We start from the raw sequence: 23,060 nt of genomic DNA on the forward strand, positions 1-23,060 counted from the left end.
GAATGAGGCATTATTTCTCAAATTTAAAATGATTTATAGGAACTTTGGTTAGTTCAGAAAGACCTGAAGTTATCTAGACAGTTACATCTGTTAACCCCGTAAGTGGTAACAGGGAACTGGTTTTAAAGATTATTTAAATCATTTTAAGTGTATCCATTAAGGGGCTTGTTAGATCACTATCTTTTGAGACTTGGAAATATTTGATAATCTTGATTATTACGTGAAGTAACAAGAAGAGACTCAAAATGAGAGAAAATGGGAGTTATGAATTTTGTCCCAAATCAAGGCCTGACAGGCTTCATTGAATACTGTGCTCAACTTAAAGGTGGATGCTTTTGTGGGACCCTGGAAATGGAATGATTGTTGAGTCTTTGTCTAGATCAGTTACTGGGGCAGCAGCCTAGAGTGAAGACTTGGGACGTTAGTGAGACAAATCTCTCTCCCTCTCCCCCTCCGGCTCTGTGTTACCGTGCAGGGCGATGTTGGGCTCGCTATGGGTAAGCTGTATGGAAATGACTTCAGCCAAACCACCATCTCTCGCTTTGAAGCCTTGAACCTCAGCTTTAAGAACATGTGCAAGCTAAAGCCACTTTTGGAGAAGTGGCTCAATGATGCAGGTGAGTAAGTGTACGAATTTTACAGGGGAGTTGTCTACACCTGGGCTTATGTCTTCTAGTGCATTATTGGTACCGCAGAACATTGAAGCTCACTGACCTTGGGAGGATCAATATAAATTATGACTCCATAAATTACAGAACGAATTCGTTTAAACCTAGTAATTACAATGGACACAATCAGTAGTAATTTTTAGCCTTAGAATATTTCTTGTATTTGAGCCAGGTTAGGGATAGTTGAAGGAAGAGGATGAGAAGTCCTAGGTGTTTACATACACTTGAAAAACAAATTTATTGGTTCTTCCTTGATGAATTATCATAAACTTGTTACTGATCAGATTTCTGCTTTTTTACTAAAAATGACCGCATATGGTTTATATACACAATGGAATACTACTTGACAATGAGAAAGAGGGAAATCCTGCCATTTTGCAGCAACGTGGATGGAACTGGAGGGTATTATCCTAAGTGAAATAAGTCAGAGAAAGACAGATCCATCATATGTTTTCACTCATGTGGAACTTGAGAAACTTAACAGAAGACCATGGGGGAAGGGAAGGGGGAAAAAAAACAGTCACACACAGAGAGGGAGGGAGGGAAACCATAAGAGACTCTTAAATACAGAGAACAAACTGAAGGCTGATGGGAGGTGGGGGGGAGGGAGAGGGGAAAATGGGTGAGGGGCATTGAGGAGGGCACTTGTTGGGATGAACACTGGGTGTTGTATGTAAGCAATGAATCACGGGAATCTACGTCCCCAAACCAAGAGCACACTGTATACACTGTAGGTTAACCAATTTGACAATAAATTATATTTTTGAAAAAATACTTCCTACATCAAAAGCTGAGCTTTTAAAACTAGCTGAGCTAGTTTTAACTTGTTTCATACTGAGTTGCCTTACGGAAAATTTGGATTTTGAGTCACAGAATCAGAGACTCTGAGAGCTATAAGGAACCACAGAGATCTCCTAGGCTTTGGTTGTCATCGTAAATGTGAACAAAAGTCAGGTCTTTGGAAAAGACAAACCTGTAATCCCCACCCTTCAACAGTCTGATCCGGGGCTGTGGGTGAGGCCTCAGCATCTGTAATCTTACGGAGTTCCACAGGTGAGAACCTTTCGTTTTCCATAGGGTGTAAAGAAACGCAGAGACGTCTGTGATGTGACCAGGGTCATCAAACTAGTAAATGACAGAACCTTGTTTAAACTTCAAGGAATTTAGAAAGATCTGTGGTAGTGAATGATGTTTTAATATGGGTTATGAAAACCCTTCTATGCTGGCTTTTAGCTTAACATATTTTGGTCCGTTTTGCTGTTACTGTTAATATATGTATCATATGCATGAGTCATGCTCAGCTAACTTGATGTCTGTGTTTTCTTCTTTCTTACAGAGAACCTCTCATCTGATTCAGGTCTCTCCAGCCCAAGTGCCCTGAATTCTCCAGGGCTGGGAATGGAGGGCTTGAACCGTAGGAGGAAGAAACGCACCAGCATAGAGACCAACATCCGTGTGGCCTTAGAGAAGAGTTTCTTGGAAGTTAGTAAACTTTTTGCTTTTCATGTACATGTGATTGTCTGTATAATATTAATATTAGCTGCTGTAGATGATGTAAGATGGACTTGTCAGCCTCGGTCCTTACACATGCTTACAACGTAGTGGAGAACATAAGACAAAGGAAGTTACCGAACATTGGAAGCAGAACCAGAGGCCTTCAGGGCTCAGGAGAGTCCAGGCGCGTATCTGCGTGAGCACCAGTGTGACAGAAGAGACCACAGCTGCCGTGGGATACGCAGGAGCTGCACAGGCGGGGAGAAGTGGGAGGAAAGCACTTTAAGCGGAGGAAGTGCACCAGCAAAGGCATCCAGGGAGGAGAAACCTCCCAGATTTGGCAAAGCACAAATAGTGCGATTTGACTCAATTCCATTGTCTGTGTGCCTAGAATAGTCGTTTGGGACTAGGCCACCAAAGGCCATGGATGTCAGGGGTTAAATAAAGTTAGTTCTGGGCGCCTGGGTGGCTCAGTCTGTTAAGCGTCCAACTTGGGCTCAGGTCATGATTTCACGGTTCGTGGGTTCAAGCCCCACATTGGGCTCTGCGCTGACAGTGTGGAGCCTGCTTGCCATTCTCTCTCCCTCTCTCTCTGCCCCTCCGCGACTTGCGCTTTCTCTCTCTCTCAAAATAAACTTTAAAAAAGGAAAATAAAGTTAGTTCTAACAGGTATTTAGCCTCTTTTGTTTTTGTTTGTTTGTTTGTTTGTTTGTTATTGTACCAGGCAATGTCACGATCAGAGCTTCCAAAAAATTGTGACTTCTCTAATTTAGAAAAGGCTTGAGCACAGTGGAAGGAACATTGAATCAGGAGTCTCTCCACTCTACCGCTTTTATTAACTATATCAATAACTGTGACTTCACTGTGTCAAGTCACTTGATTTCTTGTGCTAAAGTCCCTGTCTCTGAAATACCTGCCTTTCCTGCCCCGCAGGCTTATTGCCTGCCTCGTGTGGTCCTAGTGAAATCGTGTGCATGGAGCACTGACAACCTCTTAAATTCCTACTAACGTATAAAGTTGTATGGATTATGAATTTTATTCAAGATTAATAACCCTTAAGATGAAAAAATAAACATTCAAGAATACAACTTATTCGGGGCGCCTGGGTGTCTCAGTCGGTTAAGCGTCTGACTTTGGCTTAGGTCATGATCTCACGGTTCGTGAGTTCAAGCCCCGCGTCAGGCTCTGTGCTGACAGCTCAGAGCCTGGAGCCTGCTTCGGATTCTGTGTCTCCCTCTCTCTCTGCCCCTCCCCTGTTCACTCTCTGTCTCTGTCTCAAAAATAAATAAACATTAAAAAAAGAATACAACTTATTCTTATTTAATACGATTAAGTTTAACAACTATATGTTGATTAGAATGTTTATCTATAAAAGTTCTTTGTTAAAAGTATGGCCAGGGGGCGCCTGGGTGGCTCAGTCGGTTAAGCGTCCGACTTCAGCTCAGGTCATGATCTCGCGGTTCGTGAGTTCGAGCCCCGCGTCAGGCTCTGGGCTGATGGCTCAGAGCCTGGAGCCTGGTTCCGATTCTGTGTCTCCCTCTCTCTCTGCCCCTCCCCCGTTCATGCTCTGTCTCTCTCTGTCTCAAAAATAAATAAACGTTAAAAAAAAAAAATTAAAAAAAAAAAAGTATGGCCAGTATGGTTTTATATATATCCCAATTTCATCCTCTCATTTGTCCCTCTCCATTTGTTTATTTACGTCAGCAGTCTAAAAAAGTTATTCCAGGTGATGGGTATTGAGGAGGGCACCTTTTGGGATGAGCACTGGGTGTTGTATGGAAACCAATTTGACAATAAATTTCATATATTAAAAAAAAAAAAAACGTTATTCCAAAAGATGGGTTTTTTTCTCCTTTAGAATCAAAAGCCTACCTCGGAAGAGATCACCATGATTGCTGATCAGCTCAGTATGGAAAAAGAGGTGATTCGTGTTTGGTTTTGTAACCGCCGCCAGAAAGAAAAAAGAATCAACCCACCGAGCAGTGGTGGGACCAGCAGCTCACCTATCAAAGCAATTTTCCCCAGTCCAACCTCACTGGTAAGGATAAAAAATAGAGGACGCAAGCTCAGGGACTGATTTTTATAATTTTACAAATGATCTATGAAATCAGTTTATTTCATAATACTAATTTATTGTGTATATGTATTCATGCTAAGTATGTATAAACTTGTATTTTAAATGTCGCCAAGGTAATTCAGTCTCGTGTCCGTCGTTAAGCCAAGAACTAACTTCCTGATCTTTCTTTCTTAAAGTGAACAATTTTAATTCTTTCCTATTTCATGGTGGCTCCATTATTCTCTTCTCTAGTGTGGTTTATAGGTTACTCTGCAACTGTGGGAGCAAATTTGCTGCTGACTCCAGTTAGCTTAAAAAAAAAAAATCTTTAGTTGCTTCTTATTCACATTGGGTTTTAAAGCCCGTATTATTAAAGTTACATGACTAAGTCACAGCAAATTCCGAGATAATGATTAGCTCTGAACTTGTATTAAAACAACCGTCTCCTGTCTTCACCCTCAGACATGTAGGCCTTTCACTGATAAGCTCATTGAGTAACTTCCGCCGATTGCTCTAGAACAGTATTCTAGGCTGAGGGGGCATTCCCTACTCCTGCAACTCCCTTGAGCTTAAGGACGACCGCAAATGTGAGTCCACACTTCCAACCAGAAATTCCAGAGCTGGAAAGATTGTGGAGTTTGCATTTCTGAGCTTTCCTTGTTAATGTGTCTTATTTCATTTGAATGTCATTCTATCCGGGGATGCTTTTTAAACTAACTTCACCATTAAGAGTGCCCACGGAGCTGTGAAGTGAAGGTTGTGATTGTTGATTAGCAGGGCTTTCGTCATGAAGTTCATAAGACCGCAGTTATGACAGCTTCTCAGGCACTAGATACAGTTCTGTTTTATGTAGGTGAGGATTTTGTGTTTGGGGTTTATACAAATAAACTAAAAAGGAAGACAGACAGTATTTCTTACAAAACTGTGGAAATACTTTGTTATTTCAAAAAGAAACTGTCAGTTTTTAAAATTTTTGCTTCACCTTCTTTCCATGCTATCATTTCATTAAGAAACAAAAACAAGACAGTCTTGTCCCCACAGGGTCAGAAAAGAAAAAGAAATCTAAGAACCCCTGATTCCCTGATCCTGTTGAATAGTTTTCCTGTGTAGATTAAGTTGATAAATAGCATAGTATTCCTTCCTTGCCTGTAGTATATCTGACTCCACATTATTGGAATTAAGGAATTTTTTTTATTATTTCTTTTAAAACCCTGGGCAGAGCCATTTCTAGTATCAGTGAAAAACCATCTTCTAATAGCCACCTTCACACGTAGGTCTGTTTTCTCAATTCTAAGATCAAAAAATGATTATAAAATTATTTCCTCTTAGGCCTTTTTAATCATGTTGTATCTGAAATGTGAACATTTTTATAGGCAAAATACATCTTTGGTGTGGATTTGTAGTTTTGATTTTTTTAACTGCTTTTGCATATTTTCACTTCTGGCCTCTAGGTGGCAACCACGCCAAGCCTTGTGACTAGCAGTGCGGCCACGACCCTCACTGTCAACCCGGTCCTCCCACTAAGCAGCGCTGCGGTCACGAGCCTGTCTGTCACAGGTAAGCAGCCTCCTGGCTGAGCAGCTGTTGGACACATGGTGGGCCCGTGACAGGTCTCTCTGAGAACTGTGAACTAAATTGTGAATTAGGGCTCTGACTGCAACTTTTTTTTGAAAGGCCCCGTCCGAAAACCTGAACTCCAGAAACAGGCATAATTAATTTCGTCAGAAAGAATTCTCTCACATAAAGGTTTTCTTGTCTGTTCTGTTCTTTCCCACATTACTCTTATCTTCCACATTGCTCCCGGAGTTATCTTTCAAAACTCCCAACTTTTTCCCAAGTAACTCCTCTCCTTAAAAACTTCCTTGCAGTGGCTACAGCTTTTTGTATTCAGGAAAGCATCCAGATTGATCATCAGTTCATCGAAGGTTATTTCCAGTCGGGATCTTATCTTCCACTGGTCTTTTGTCCCTTTCATCCTCAACACACGGGAAGGTTCCATCCATCCTTTTGTAAATATCCCCACAGCCTACAACGCTACCCCAGCCTGCACTTCTTTCTGAAAGCAGTGAAAGTGCTTCAGTTCAGTTCTTTCTGGAAATACTCTTTAGCCTGCCCAGGAAACTCTTCATTCCCACCTGATTGTACTTTTTGTACTTCTGTCTTTCTCAATAGATTTTGCACTTCTCAAAAGATCTGAATATTCTTTTTGCGATCTCAGTGCCTAGTTTGGTGCCTGATGCATTCGTTATAAAATGAATAAACCTTTTTCCTTTGGCCTCCTTTAAAAAACACATTTCCCAAGTACATTTAAAATAACTTAGGGGCGCCCGGGTGGCTCAGTGGGTTGGGCGTCCGACTTGGGCTCAGGTCATGATCTCACGGCTTGTGGGTCCGAGCCCCGCGTCGGGCTCTGTGCTGACGGCCCAGAGCCTGGAGCCTGCTTCAGGTTCTGTGTCTCCCTCTCTCTCTGCCCCTCCCCCGCTCACGCTCTCTCTCCTTCAAAAATAAACAAACATTAAAAAAAAAAAAAAAACTTTAAAAAAAGTTTTAATTAAAAAAAAAACTTTTTAACTTTTAAAAAAAGTTTTATTTTAAATAAATAAAATAAAATAACTTAGTGTTGGTGCACCTGAGTAGCTTAGTTGGGTAAGTGTCTGGCTCTTGATTTCAGCTCAGGTCATGATCTCACAGTTTGTGAGATCAAGCCCCGTGTTGGGCTCTGCACTGACAGCGTAGAGCCTGCTTGGGATTCTCTCTTTCCCTCTCTCTTCCCCTCCCCTGCCCTCACAGTCTCTGCCTCTCAAAATAAATAAGTAAAAACTTTAAAAAACAATAAAACAACTTAGTGTTGTCATCAGAAGTTTTTTAGGGGCACCTGGGTGGCTCAGTCGGTTAAGTGTCCAACTTCGCTCGGGTCATGATTTCATAGTTTGTGGCTTCGAGCCCTGTGTGGGGCTGTGTGCTGACAGCTCAGAGCCTGGAGCCTGCTTCGGATTCTGTGTCTCCCTCTCTCTCTGCCCCTCCCCCACTTTCTCTCTGTCTCTGTCTCAAAAAAATGAGTAGACACCAAAAAAATAATAAAATAAGTTTTTTAGTGATATATGATGCATAAGGCATCCTATAATTATTCACCAGGCTGACTATGTGCTAGTAAATCATCGAATGGATTTGTGGTATTTCACAGTCAAGCTTGAATTTAACCTAGAGTTGGGGAATTTGATTTTCTTCACCCATGTTTTGAGTTTGTTATAACACTTCTTTGGCTCTGTGATCTAACTGAATGGCTTTATACAGTTATTAAGTTTCTAAGTTACTAGGAAATCTCATAACTTTATTTATTTAGAGTAGTACTTCTTGACCTCTTTTGGGTCTTAGAGCTCTTTGAAAGTTTGATGAAAGCTTTAAACTTTTCCCCTCACAAAAGAGACACACCCACAAGTTTTAGTAAAATACTAAGGATGTTCATAAATGACAACCCCCATCAGTCCCCACCTCACAAAAGCCATTTTTGGATGCCGTAGGAGTAGAGGTTGCAAGCTAAGAACCCATGTTTGAGAGTACATAGTATTCAGCACTTCGGCTTAAGCCAGCTGGTGGTGATTGATTGCTGTTGTGTTGGGCATCAGGAACACGAAACTCCTGCATCTGAGGAACCCACCATCCACCCTGACTGCCGTCATCTGTTCACCTTCCCAACAAATTGTAAGTCCTGTTACGTTAGGTCTAAAGGTAACCATCTTTTGCAGAAAAATTCCTAATAGTCCAAGCATTAAGAACAAGTAGCTTTGCAGATTTCCTAAAAATGTTGCAAAAAATCTAAAACGGAAGGTAATTTTTAGGAGATACACAGACTCAATCTAGCTAAAACTTTTCTGTCAGTTTTTGATGATCCTAGCTGGCCAGTCATACTTTCCTAAACTCGGTTACTCAGCCCATTTATGTGGATTTAATTATAACTATTTTCTGAAATGTTGGTAACTTTTTTTGGAGTGAGTTTTTTCTTCAGTTCTTAAAAAGTTGGAACGTTATAAGAAACTCAAATAGGCAAAACGGTCACAATGAACTATTTTTATCCTGCCTTTAAAACATTTTTTTATATATATGGGCAATTCTAATAGTGTTTAATGTGTCCTGCTTTTTTTTTTTTACTTCTCATCTTACAGTTAAGTGTTATCCCTGTTACAGTTTTTTACATTTCTACCTTTTTTTATAATCTTTTTTTTTCTTTTTTTTGATGTTTATTTATTTTGAGAGACAGAGACAGTGTAAGTGGGGGAGGGGCAGAGAGAGAGAGAGAGAGAGAGAGAGGGAGAGAAAGAATCCCAAGCAGGCTCCAGTGCAGAGCCTGATGTGGGGCTCAAACCCACGAACCGTGGGATCATGACCTGAGCGGAAATCAAGAGTTGGATGCTTACCTGACTGAGCCACCCAGGTGCCCCTACATTTCTACTTTTGATTTGCCCTTATTGTATTGAATGGTTCTACCAGAATTTCGTAAACATTTCCATGTAATGCTATGATGGTTAAGTTCTCCCTACAATGACCAGCTTTTCCATTTGAGTCCCACAAATATTGCATCCCAAGAAACCCCTCAGTCTCCCAGCCACAGAACTTATCTTTCTTGTTCGATATTGTATTCTTCCTATCTAGCATACCATCTAGAATGTAAGCTACCCAGTAATTATTAAAGGAATGAAGTTTTCACTTATAAGTAATGCTATAATGAGGACCTTTGTACAACACAGTTTTCTTAAGTTCTTTATTTTTAGGTAATTTCAGAGGTACAGAAAAGTTGCAAGAATAGTTCAGACAAATACCAAATCTCTTCCCTTAGATTCTCCAAATGTGAAAATCTTACTGTATTTGCTTTTTCTTTCCTTTTGCTGTTTCTCTTTCTGTGTATGTGTTTTTCTGAACTGCTTTAAGAGCAAGTTGTGGACATGCTGCTTTACCTGTAACTACTTCATTGTGTATTATCTAAAAAAATAAATTACCATATATAACCAGAATACAGTTACCAAAAATCAGGAAATTAACATTGAGTCAGCACTAATATCTAGTAAACAACTCACATTCATATTTTCCCAGTTGTGCCAGTAATGTCTCTTAAAACACAAGAAGATCTTTGTTTTTTTAATGTTTGTTTATTTTTTGAGAGAGAGAGACAGAGTGTGAGTGGGGAGGGGCGGAGAGAGAGGGAGACACAGAAGCTGGAGCACGCTCCAGGCTCCGAGCTGTCGGCACAGAGCCCGACGCGGGGCTCGAAGCCACAAACCGAGAGGTTATGACCCGAGATGAAGTCGGACACTTAACCGACTGAGCCACCCAGGTGCCCCTAGCACGAGAAAATCTTAAATCGTGCATTGCATTCAGTTACTGTGTTTCTTTAGTCTTATTAAACTGGGGACAATATGCGGCCTTCGTAGTACTTTAGTACATTGATTGTTTTGAAGAGCGTAGCTGTTTACTTTGTAGATGTTTTGTCTCACATTTCCTCCTGATTAGATTCAGATTATGCACTTTGGGCGAGAATACCACAGAAGTGATATTGAGTTCTCCTTTGTGCATGATATGAACACACATGTTGTTTATTGATCCTACTACTGCTGGTATTAACTTTGATAATTTTATTAAGGTGGTATAGGTCAGGGTTCTCCATTGCATAGTTATTATTTTATTCCTCATAGTAAATGAGGGGTTTGAGACTGTACAGATACCCTGTTTTTTTCTCAAACCTTTGTCCACTAGTGTCCATTGATGATTTTTGCACGGATCTGTTACGATTCTCAAATAACTGTGTGATTTCTTCTACATTTATTAGTTGCCTTCCTTACCTTTTTCCATATGTTAACTCCCTTATCAGTGACCATGAGAAACCTGGCTCTTGTTATTTAACAAGATCGTGAACTGCTCAAACCTGTAGTGAAAACACAGTGGTTTCAAAATTGCTAGCCCATGTTTCTGAACAGAAAAGGCCTACTAATTGGAGTTCCATGTTTGTTTAGAGTTCTTGTCTTTAACCTGAAGGTATGTAGTCCGAATACTGTGCTCAGAAGTTATTTCGATTAGGTCTTTTTATATAGCGTCTTCAGTGTAGTTACATTATTCATTTGAAATTCCGTTTGTTTCGCTTGTTTTCAACATTAGTGTTGTTCCTCTCATCCTTGTGGATTTTTTTTTTTAAGTACATGAGATAATAGCATATTATCAATCATTGATTTCAAAAGTCAGGACTATACAGTAATTTCTCTTCAGAATAATGTCATTCCCTTCTCTTGTGATTCTCTTTCTCTGACAAGTGAGCTTGGAATCTCAGGGCTCTGTTGAGGTGAATAACTCTCACCTCTGTCATAGTCTTCTCCTGTGTCCTTCCGGACTCTAGTTGGTTTCCCTACCACCTAATCCCAACCTCTTTCTCATTTCTGCAAATCTCTCAAAATCTCAAGTTTTCTGATACCTGTCCCCAGAGTTCTTACTCCCTTTTCTTTAACCATCATCTGGGATAGGATTTTAGGAACGAAGCGAAAAAAACCATATCCTCACTCTACCGTCTTCTAAGAGAAATCTTGTCTGATTGACACATTCTTATTTTCCAGTATTTAGCATAGTGCTTGGCACATTGAAGCTCCCTGGTAAACGTTTCTAGAATAGATCTAAGAATGATCATGACTGTGCTACTCCAGAAAGATTGTGTTCTGATGTGTATCAAAGCCTTGCAAAAATTCAACAGAACAGCCTTTAATAATCTCAACTAAACACGCTCTGCCCCAATTGTTTTTTTCCAAAACAGGATTTCATAATGAACCATATGCTGCCCCACACCCATTAGCAGTCCGTCCTCATTTACCCCTCACCCTCCTTCTGGTTGCTCTACTCTGTCTGTGGTTGTGCCTGTTTGGGGCATTTCATACAAATAGAATCACATAATATATGGCCTTCTGTGTCTGGCTTTTTCCATTTAATACAACATTCTTCAAGGTTCATCCATGTTGTAGATTGTATCGGGACTTCATTCCTTTCTATGGCCGTATGATATAGCATCATTTTGTTTATCATCTATGACTTGATGGACATTTGAGTTGCTTTCAGTTTGGGGCCATTTTGAATACCTGCTGCTGTGAGCATTTGTGTACAGGGTGTTATGTGGACTTGTTTCCAGTTCTCTTGTGTATGTGTTTAGGAATGGAATTGGTCTATTATGTGGCATACTAGAATACTATGAACAACCTTATGCCCCCAAAAAGTAAGGCAATTTAGATGAAATGGACAAATTCTGAGAAAGACACAAATTATCAAAACTGACTCAAAAAAAGGGAGAAAACTTAAATAGACTTAAGCCAGCAATGTAAATGAATCATTAATATAAAGATTTCCCCAGAAAAAAAGACTAGGTCCAGATGGCTTTAGCAGCGAATTCTATCAGATACTTAAAGAAGTTAATCTTCAGCCATCTCTTCCAGAAGATAGAGGAAACACAACTCACTGTAGAAAACCAGTATTACCTTGATACTAAAGCTGGGCAGAGAGACCACACAAAATTATAAACCTATATATTCCTTATGAAAATATACACAAAAACACTCAGCAAATTTTGGCAAATCAAATCCAGTAACATACAGAAAAGATCATACACCACCATCAAGGGGGATTTAGCCCGGGAATGTAAGGTTGGTTTAATAATAAGTGCACATTAAATAATACAGTATACCATAGCAACAGGAGAAAGGGCCAAATCCACACTGTCATCTCAGTGGATATGAAAAAAGCATTTGACAGAATCCAACAACCAGTTCATGATAAAAACCTGGAATAGAAAGGAACTTCCTCACCTGGAAAAGAACATTAAAATCCTACAGCTAACACCATACTTAATGGTGAAAGACTGAATGCTTTTCCCCCTAATATCAAGAACAAACCAAGCTCTTGCCGACTTCCATTTAACATGATGCTAGACATCATAGCCAGCTTAACAAGGGGGAAAAAATTAAAAACATTCAGTTTGAAAGGAGAGAAGTTAAACTGTCTTTATTTGCATTGTTCTGTGTATGTAAAAATCCCAAGGGATTTTTATTTAGGACAAAGAAATGAATTGAGTGTTGTTGCAGAATACAAGATCAATCTACAAAAATCAGTTGCATTTGTATATTCTATCAGTGAATGGACCAAAAATGATATTACAGAAATAATTTTATTCATAGTAGCTTCAAGAAGAATAAACTACTTGGGAATAAATCTAACAAAAGAAGTGTAAGACTTATACAGTGAGAACTGCAATTTGCTGAGAGAAATTAAATAAAGTCTAAATGGGGCGCCTGGGTGGCGCAGTCGGTTAAGCGTCCGACTTCAGCCAGGTCACGATCTCGCGGTCCGTGAGTTCGAGCCCCGCGTCGGGCTCTGGGCTGATGGCTCAGAGCCTGGAGCCTGTTTCCGATTCTGTGTCTCCCTCTCTCTCTGGCCCTCCCCCGTTCATGCTCTGTCTCTCTCTGTCCCAAAAATAAAAATAAAAATAAATAAATAAATAAATAAATAAATAAATAAATAAATAAATAAATAAAATAAATAAAGTCTAAATAAACGGAGATGCTCCAGCTTCATGGTTTGGAAGATTGTTTTGTTTTTTGTTTTTCTGTGTGTGTGTGTGTGTGTGTGTGTGTGTGTGTTTTGTTTGGTTTTGTTTGGTTGTGTTTTTGGTTTAGTTGGTTTTTTGGGGTTTTTTTTTTTTTGGAGAGAGAGAGCATCTGAGCTGGGAAGGAGCAGAGAGAGGGGGAGAGAGAATCCCAACATTGGGTTCGAGCTCATGAACTGTGAGGTCGTGACCTGAGCTGCAATCAAGAGAAATCAAGAAATCTATTGAGCCACCTAGGTGCACCAAGACTCAGTATTTTTAAAATGACAGTATTCTCTAGCGTCACCTGGGTGGCTCAGTCGATTAAGCATCTGACTCTTGGCTTCGGCTCAGGTCATGATCTCATGGTTTGTGAGTTCGAGCCCCAGATTGGGCTCTGTGCTGACAGCGCTGAGCCTGCTTGGGATCATCTCTCTTCGTGTCTCTCTGCCCCTACCCCGCTCGCTTGTGCACGTGCTCACTCACTCTCTCTAAATAAATAAATAAAGAACTTTAAAAAATTGACAGTATTAAAAAAAAAGATGACAGTATTCTCTAAATTGATCTGTAGATCCAATATAATTGTAGTCAGAATTCTAGTAATTTTTTTTGCAGTAATTGATAAACTCATTGTCTGAAGTATATATGGAAGGGACCCAGAATAGTCAAAACAAATTTGAAAAAGAATGGAGTTGGAGGACTTAAATACCTGATTTCAGAGCTTACTGCAAAGCTGTGCAATAAAGCCTGGATGCTGCTAGCATAAGGGCAAACAGTAGATTAACAGAACAGAATTGAGGGGCCGGAAACAAACCTTTAAATTTATATTCTGTTGACTTTTGACAAAGGTACCAAAGCAGTTCAGTAGCGAAAAGATACTCTTCACCAAATGGTTCTGAGACAATTGGATATCCATATTCATGAAGATGAATTTAGATCCTTCCCAACACCATGCACAGAAATTAAGTAGAGGGGATCAAAGGCCTAAATGTAAGAAATAAAACTTCCAGAAAACAGGAGAAAATCTTTATGACTTTGGCGTAAGTTTGTAGATACAGGGCAAAGAGTTTGTAGATATAGCACCAAAAACACAATTCATAGAAGAAAAGCAAATGATAAATTGGAATTTATCAAAAGCAAAATCTTCTGTACTTTGAGAGATGTTTTCAGAAAATGAAAAGTCAAGCCACAGACTTGGAGAAAACATTTGCAAATCTTGTATCTGATAAAGAAGCATCTAGAGCATATGAATAACTCTTACAATTAGTATTAAAAATATAAACAACCTCATTTTGTAAAAGGGCAAAAGATGTTAATGTATATTATGCCAAAGAACATATAGAAATGACTAACGAGCACATGAAAAGATGCTCAAGGGGCGCCTGGGTGGCGCAGTCGGTTAAGCGTCCGACTTCAGCCAGGTCACGATCTCGCGGTCTGTGAGTTCGAGCCCCGCGTCGGGCTCTGGGCCGATGGCTCGGAGCCTGGAGCCTGTTTCCGATTCTGTGTCTCCCTCTCTCTGCCCCTCCCCCGTTCATGCTCTGTCTCTCTCTGTCCCAAAAAAATAAATAAACGTTGAAAAAAAAAATTTAAAAAAAAAAAAAAAAAAAGATGCTCAACATTTTTACTCATTAGAGAAATGCAAATTAAAACCATACTGTTTTGTACTCATTCAATGGCTATCATCAGAAAACCCAGAAATCACCAGTGCTCGCAAGGATGTGGAGAAACTGGAAACCTCATCCATTGCTGGTGGGAATGTACAATCATACAGCCACTTTGGAAAACAGGGCGGCAGTGTCTTTATGAAGATTTTTAGATTTTTTTTTTAAGTTTATTTCTTTATTTTGTAAGAGAGAGCAAGCTGGGTGGGGCAGAGAGGGAAGAGAGAGAATCCCAAGCAGGCCCTGCACTGCACTATCTGGAGTCATCTTCCAGCCCAGGTTAACTTTGCTGCTGACATTGACTGGGACTTTCCGTGTATAACATGGGATTTCAGGAGAGTGACACTGAATGACCTGCCTGAAAGTGGCAGTGGAGAGTGAGGAAGGCCTGTTTTAAGCCTTTGACCTCGAGATAAAGGGTCTTCTGGAAACGGAGGGTTTCAGCTTCTGAACTTTGAAAGGGAGGTAGTGTCCATAGTTAAAATCAGGGTAGATAAGGTGAGACGTTGGGCAAGAAAAGATTGAAAGTACACTGAAATGTCTTAGTAGTAGAAGAGAAAGGAGAGAAGACATTTACCTTTCTAAATAGAATCTGTTACAGGTGTCAAAGTGTGACTCTGCCCAACGTAGGACCCAGCACTGCATCAGAGGCTCAGTGATAGAGTGATCAGATAGACTTAGAACTGCGAAAATAACAGAACCATGATTATCCGCATAGACGTAGTTGTACTTAGGGACGGCAGCAATAAAGGAGGAATGGTATATATTTTTGAGAAAGGCAGAAAGAGGAGTAAATGCTCCCCTTTTGATTAGCAATGAGAAAGATATGTTTACCGGATTCACTGAGACCATGTAACACTTTTGTGCAGTAGTATAGGGGGTGGGAAGAGTAGAGTCAATACTGAAATAGAGAGGTCTAATTTCCTCCCAGTTCTGTGATGTGTGAAAGCAACATTTCCTTAGAGTTAAAATGAGAAAAGAGTTGAATTCTAGGTGTTCTTAGTATCAACCAGAAGAAGGCTTGAAAATAGTCTTTTAGAAGGGCCAAACTGAATTTTTTAAGAGTCTTCTTGAGCTTAATGATGTATTTTATCACCAAAAAGTTACCTTTTACATTAAGATCTTTGTTCCAATGGTTTGAAATATTTGTTTTGATTGGTCTGGTTCTTCTATAATGTATCAAGTCTTTTATACCTTACAGAAGTATTATCCTGAAAATTTATAGATGCTTTTTGAGTCCTCTATCCTGAGAAAATACCACTTAGGTCCTGCTTTATACATATATATGGTTGGTTATCTACTAGAACATAGTAAGTTTCAGTAAATTAAGTTCCAGCTAGTGTAGGCAGCCTGTGTTTGTGATATGTGGCATTGCTGATAACTGAAATAAAAGGGCCTGTTCTCCCTTGCCTCTCTAAATAGCATCAGAATTACAGCTCACTGGGGACGGCTGGCATCTTCTACTTTGTGGAAGGTTTTCTATCCTGTGACTGCCTTGTGAGTCATTTCTACTTTAGGCAAAGAGACTTAACATTCTTTTCATCACACTTGCCTTTGTGACTCAACAAGCCTGACTTCTAGACGTATTTCAGACTTGTGCTACCCAATACGGCAGGCCCTAGCCACCTGTGGCTTTTAAGCACATAAAGTGTAGCTAGTTCAAATTGAGATGTGTTATAAGTATAAAATACACACCATTTTCAAAGACTTAGTATGAAGAAACATCAGTACTTTCTTGATACTGGTTTCATGTTAAAATGATAATATTTGTGGATATATTGGGTTAAATGGAATATAATATTGAAAATAATTTAACCTATTTCTTCCTGATATTTTCAGTTGGACCCCTAGAAAGTTTTAAATTACATATTTGTTGTGTTTCTGTTGGACAGCATTGATTAAGTAATTCCAGTGAGTGTGTTTCAGTGATGATATTTGTAATGTCAATCAGTCGTTTGTATACAAATGTTTGTTGTTCTCCTTATAACAAAAAGAAATTTGGCATCTTGATTTTTTAAGGTCTCTCAACTAACAGTTTCCTAGAGCTTCATTTTTCATGCTTTTATGAGATTCATAATATATTTGTATGTTATTGTTTCATGAATAAGAAAATATTTACCACAATAGGCTTTTGGAGAGCTGGTTTTTGTTACAGAATAACTACTTAGATTTTTCGGTGCAAAGAAAGCATCTAGGCATAGGCTCTTAGTTATTTTCATACTATTTTCACATGTTATTATTGACACTTAGAAGAATATGTAACTTTTAGTTCTTCTTGCCTTCATTGTGTTGTTTTGATTTTTCTTTTTTTCTTTTAATTGTTTAATGTTCATTTATTTTTGAGAGAGAGAGAGAGAGAGAGAGACAGAACACAAGTTGGGGAGGGGCAGAGGGAGGGGGACACAGAATCCGAAGCAAGCTCCAAGCTTTGAGCTGTCAGCATAGAGCCCAATGCGGGGCTCGAACCCACGAACCACGAGATCATGACCTGAGCCGAAGTCGGTTGCTTAACCGACTGAGCTACCCAGGTGCCACAGTTTTGATTTTTCTATAGAGACAACTCTATACAAGTAGCTTTTTTGCTCATATGTTTCTTCCCCAGACCAGTTGTATTCCATAGTCAGAGCTGCTGTGATTCTTCATGTTCTGAATAAGAAATTGGACATGGAAATCTGTGTTCTCTGTTTCTTTCATGGCCGCTTTATTGCTCTTGCCTCTTAAACCGGGGTCCGTGGTTTTGGTTCTAAAGTGTTTGTTTTTGTGGTTAGTTTCCATAGAGACGCAAAACGAGGTTAATAAAGAAGGACACAGAGGTTCCTGGATGGGAGATTAGCTTGTTCGCAGTTGCGTCCAGAGCACCGTTCTTCCAGAAGCAGCCACCGAAGGGCACTTTCTCCTCTGGTTCTCTCTGCAGGCACCACAGACAGCACCTCCAACAACACTGCCACCGTGATCTCCACCGCGCCGCCAGCTTCCTCCGCAGTCACGTCCCCCTCGCTGAGCCCCTCCCCGTCCGCCTCGGCCTCCGCCTCCGAGGCATCCGGCGCCAGCGAGACCAGCACAACGCAGACCACCTCCACCCTGTCCTCTCCTCTCGGCACCAGCCAGGTGATGGTGACGGCGTCAGGGTTGCAAACGGCGGCGGCCGCTGCCCTCCAAGGGGCCGCGCAGCTGCCGGCCAACGCCAGTCTCGCCGCCATGGCCGCCGCCGCGGGACTGAGCCCAGGCCTGATGGCGCCCTCGCAGTTCGCAGCTGGGTAAGGAGCGTTCGCACCTCGGTCACCCCCGAGAGACCGCTAGAAGTCAGTGCCCCCCGGAGTCGCTCGTAGGGGAGACCGTCTCCATCGGAAATGCATAAAGCAAGAGAAACCCTCTTTAGAGCCATCAGCTCTTTGGAGTGGGAGGCTCTGGGGGGTGCAAGGGCCTTCCTGCGGCCGGACTCCGCTTTCTTAACGCTCGGGGAGGGCGGCCATCCTACCGTCATTTCCAGGTGAGGACACGGAAACCAGGCCACTAGAGCCGATGTGCCCGAGCGGTGGGGCCCGGACGGAAGCCCACAGTTCCTGGCTCACTCTTCTGCATTCTCCACCTAAGCTCTCTCAACTGTCTGCTTTCTGATTTTCAAACACGGACAAGATGCAGAGTCATAAGATCCCCAGTTTTTTATATGATCGAACAGGAAGGATTCCTTTTTCAATATGTGCCTTTCTCTGGCATCTTTTTGTTTTGTTTTTGGGGGAAAGAAAGAATGAGGTAATTCATTTTTTGTTTTTAATTTTTTTTAATGTGTATTTATTTTTGAGAGAGAGAGACAGACAGGACGTGAGCAGGGGAGGGGCAGAGAGAGAGAGGGAGACACAGAATCTGAAGCAGGCTCCAGGCCCTGAGCTGTCAGCACAGAGCCGGACGTGGGGCTCAAACTCACAAACCATGAGATCATGACCTGAGCCGAAGTCGGGCGCTTAACCGACTGAGCCAGCCAGGCACCCCAAGAATGAGGTAATTTGAAGAAAAGTCAGCATGACTCTGCAGGTTTTAGGTTTTGTGTGGATCATATCCTCGTTTCGCTTTGTACAAGTAAGCATCAAAGAAGGCAGTAACCAAAGCTTATTCTCAGAAGGAGAATAACAGAGATTTCCATGTACTTCCCCAGCTGCATGTTCCTTTTTCTTATTCCTTTGGGTGTATTGTCAAAATGACAGATGTGCCTACATTGTAACAAAGTGACTGCTCTTTTGGACTTTCAGAGGTGCCTTACTCAGTCTCAATCCAGGGACCCTGGGCGGTGCTCTCAGCCCGGCTCTCATGAGCAACAGTACACTGGCAACTATTCAAGGTCAGTAGAATTTTTCCCCCTACTTAGACCTTTGGGTTTGTTTGTTTGTTTGTTTGTTTGTTTGTTTTTAATGAGGGACGTTTGCTTTGCTAGAGGTAAAGGTGATGGGGAAAGGTGGTTGAATTGATCACGCTAACTTGAGGACCAAGAAAATGTCCTTGTGAAAAAAAGGACTTCTACAAGTCCTTCTACTTTCTACAAGAAGTATAGGTGTTAATTTGTAAGAACCGGAAATATGCTTAGTTTGGAATATTACAAAAAAACAAACAAAATAACAGGAATTGTTATGCTGATATTTATCTTATTCACATAAGGCAGAATTTTCCCCTGGTAAATATATCTAAGTAGTCATCCAAGACCCATCCCCAGGTAAACACCACCAAGATAAATTCCCCAGTCCCCAGCCCCACCCCCACATATGAGAGCCACATAGGAGGAGGTCCTATAAGGATTAACCTTGGAGCACATTATATAGACTTCAAGAGTACTTTTAATTGTTAGGTTCTGCCCTTTGTATATCCCCATCAGTTCAGAATGTATATTCTCTTGGATTGTCTCTTTTCCAAGCCCATTGGGTCTCTTTTGGCCTTCGCATGCTATCCAGTCTAAAATGGGTCTAAATCCATTCATTCCGTATGTGAAGGGTTTGCCTTATTTAGCTTCTGAGCTTTATATGCTAAGATGCTATGTTACGTGACTCAGGAAAACAATTTGAGACATCACTATATAAATCAAAGAGAGAGAGAGAGAGAAAGTGTGTGTGTGTGTGTGTGTGTGTGTGTGTGTGTGTGTGTGTGTGTGTCTTAAAATTTGAATGGTTCATACTTAAATGAGAGCTCTTGGGGCCAAAAATATGCTCTTAGCCAACCTCAGTTAAGATTAGTGTTTCATGGATGATATCTCTGCAGTATACTATAGAGAATATGAGTTACAGACAAACCTAAGACATGACTTAGATTAGATTATACTTCTGGGTTTCCTGGACCCAGTTTCAACGTGCCCCGCAACACCAAGCAAGCCTTGCAGACCAGCAGGGTATCTGAGACTTTAACTTAACTCTGACACTGTCTACCTAGAGATAGCATCAGATTCCACAGGGTAAGGGTTCAGTCCAACAAAACCATTCCTCCCTCCCCTTCAGACACCAGTGGTAAGCCCAGGCTATTATTACCTATGCTTCTGACCAGCTACAGATTGGCGGTTCCAACAACCTTTTCCTTAGATCGATTCTGTTACTTGGCTAGAGCAGCTCACAGAACTCAGGGAAACACATTTACCAGTTTATTAAAGGGTATGATAAAGTATGCAAATCAACAGCCAGATAAAGAGATACATAGGATGAGGTCCCAAACAGAGGAGTTTCTGTCCTCAGTGGAGTTTGAGGTCTGGCTCAGTGGCACATAGAAGTATTCTGGTTCTCCAAGAGTGGAGGCTCTCCAGACAAGACCCAAAAGCTGTCCCCCTGGGTTTTTACGGAAGCTTCATGACACAGTCATGATTGACTAAGAAGTCATTGGCCGTTGGCTGAATCAAACTCCATGTTCCCCTCCCATCGTGTGAGGTTGGGGGTGGGACTAAAAGTTCCAACCCTCAGGGGCGCCTGGGTGGCGCAGTCGGTTAAGCGTCCGACTTCAGCCAGGTCACGATCTCGCGGTCTGAGTTCGAGCCCCGCGTCGGGCTCTGGGCTGATGGCTCGAAGCCTGGAGCCTGTTTCCGATTCTGTGTCTCCCTCTCCCTCTGCCCCTCCCCCGTTCATGCTCTGTCTCTCTCTGTCCCAAAAATAAATAAACGTTGAAAAAAAAATTAAAAAAAAAAAAAAAAAAGTTCCAACCCTCAGATCACATGGTTGGTCCTAGGGGCGACCCATCCCCGCCCTTGGGTGGCATCCAAAAGTCACCTTCACTGGTATCAAGACCCGTTTCATGGTTTTGGCTCTGAAGTGTTTTCAGGAACTGTGGATGTAGACCAGATATATCTGAGAAATACCAATTTGGTCATTCAGATGAGTGAATACATATTTCTTCTAAATATATATTTCTAAGTACTCTTTCTATATATATTAGAATGCTTTCTTCTAATATATCATTAGAATGATTACCTTACATTATATTGACTTTCTCCTTGATGAAATCATATGTAAAATTGATGGTTAGAGCTGTAAACCTTTTGGTATACCAGGATTTCTTTTTGGCATGAGATTTGTGATAAATCACTTTTGCTCTTACATGAGGAAACCTCTGGGCTTTAGTGATGCTACAAAGGCAAATGCCTTCCCCAGGGCACAGCTGAGTATAGAACAAGTACTGTCTGGGAATATCTAGAACTCTTCTATGCCCCTGAACCTAGAATCTCAGAAAACTTAAAGCTGCACCAAATCTCACCGATCTGTGCTTTGTATGATCATGTCCAAGTCAGTCCCTCTAGCTTTCGTTATATATGAAATCAGCCAAAAGTTTTTAATCTAGATTTATTGGAATTTTACTTTTTCTTATTTTCTTTTTTTATTTTAGAGAGAGTGTGAGCAGGGGAGAGGGACAGAGAGAGACAGAGAGAGAGAATCTTAAGCAGGCTCTGTGCCCAGCTCGGAGCCCGACGTTGGGGCTCTATCACATGACCCTGGGATCATGACCTGAGCTGAAATCAAGAGTTGGGTGCTCAACCCACTGAGCCACTCAGGTGCCCGCCCCCCCACAATTTAAAAAATATTTATTAAGTAATGTCTACACCCAAAGTGGGGCTCTAACTCACAACCCCAAGATCAAAAGTCATATGCTCTTCCGACTATGCCAACTGGGTGCCCCAGATATCAACCAAATAATGCCATTAGAAACCCCCTCAAACCTACATGTGAAAATGTAGTTATATGGGTGGGAGGATATTGGAAGGGTTGCCAGATAACAGAAAAAGATACTAAATGAGAGTGCCAGTTATTTAAAAGTAAAGTTCATTAATGCCTTCTGTGGAAGAGTAATCCGGGTGCTATAATGGAACAGCATTAAAAGAGCAATTCTCATGCATGAAAGCAAGTCCCAACCTTAGATAACCCCCTGAGGCCACCGCGTCCATACATCTCTACTGCCCTCCTCATTCTCCTTTGTAGAAGTCCTAGGAATCAAATGTGATGCCTCAGCAAGTGAAAAATTAACTTCACCTTACACCGTATTTGGTAATATGTAATTATTTTAGAACTAAGGTCATTTTAGAAAGGTGGTTTTTATCTTGTCCATCGTCCCAAAATGCTCAAATTTATCAGTAATGCCAGTTAGTTTGATAAAAGCTAATTATATTTTAATGCCCCCATCACCGTAGCTAGTTTGTCTTTTGAATGGAAGAGGGTTACAATCGGCAATCTTCATTAAAAACAAAACCACCAGATTTAAAAATACTTGTAGGAAGATGGAACAGAGTTGAGGTTCTGAGATGGCAGCGTAGCTCTGATTCACGAGACAGTTCTTAACTCTCCCCTCTCACCTGTCCTGCTTGTGCTCGTTAAATTAGTTAGTATTTCAGCCTATTTAGGTGCTTTCAAAATCATAAGGAAACTTCATTTGGTGACAGGATGGCTGTATGTGAAGAACACAAGTCAATTAAGGGCTGCACCGTTCCCACCTGGGCTGTAGGAAGCCTCAGCACCCTTGATGTGTTACTTGGCTTCTCTAGAATGGTTTTAACATTCTCTTTTCTGCCCGTTTGGGGGGGGTTTTGTCTGTAGCTCTCGCTTCTGGTGGCTCTCTTCCAATAACGTCACTGGATGCGACTGGGAACCTGGTATTTGCCAATGCGGGAGGAGCCCCCAACATCGTGACTGCCCCCCTGTTCCTGAACCCTCAGAACCTCTCTCTGCTCACCAGCAACCCAGTGAGCTTGGTCTCCGCCGCCGCAGCCTCCGCAGGGAACTCTGGGCCTGTAGCCAGCCTCCACGCCACCTCCGCGTCCGCCGAGTCCATCCAGAACTCTCTCTTCACGGTGGCCTCTGCCAGCGGGGCCGCCTCCACCACCACCACCGCCTCCAAGGCACAGTGAGCGGGGCCGCGCGGGGCCTGCCACCAGCCTTTGCCACCTGCCGCGCGAGTGGCCTGCCAGCCAGGCTGAGACTGAACAATGTGATTGGCTTCCTCTTGCCATGTTTCAACAGCAAGCAAGGGAGAGAAGGGAGAAAAGGAGAAAAACGCCTACCAGAGGAAAAAAAAAAAAAAAGGATGGAGACAGGACAACATTTGCCTAATTTTGTAATAAA

General features: G+C 41.5%; 1 protein-coding gene across 4 annotated transcripts in view; it reads left to right on the plus strand.

Moving 5' to 3' along the window:
• Positions 1 to 23,060, plus strand: part of POU2F1 (POU class 2 homeobox 1) — a 185,231-nt gene that overhangs the window by 153,090 nt on the left and 9,081 nt on the right. For 3 of the 4 annotated variants that reach the window (XM_030301796.1, XM_030301798.2, XM_030301797.1), the window contains exons 10-16: positions 476 to 617; positions 2,005 to 2,150; positions 4,021 to 4,200; positions 5,670 to 5,775; positions 17,402 to 17,744; positions 18,735 to 18,823; positions 22,536 to 22,978. In XM_030301796.1, coding sequence (XP_030157656.1) covers positions 476 to 617; positions 2,005 to 2,150; positions 4,021 to 4,200; positions 5,670 to 5,775; positions 17,402 to 17,744; positions 18,735 to 18,823; positions 22,536 to 22,846 — 1,317 coding nt within the window. In that variant the 3' untranslated portion in view covers positions 22,847 to 22,978. Of the gene's footprint in view, positions 1 to 475; positions 618 to 2,004; positions 2,151 to 4,020; positions 4,201 to 5,669; positions 5,776 to 17,401; positions 17,745 to 18,734; positions 18,824 to 22,535; positions 22,979 to 23,060 lie in introns of those variants that run through there. The other variant, XM_030301799.1, reaches the window with a different exon arrangement.

This window comes from Lynx canadensis, chromosome F1 (assembly GCF_007474595.2).
Source record: "Lynx canadensis isolate LIC74 chromosome F1, mLynCan4.pri.v2, whole genome shotgun sequence".
NCBI classification, from domain to species: Eukaryota; Metazoa; Chordata; class Mammalia; order Carnivora; family Felidae; genus Lynx; species Lynx canadensis.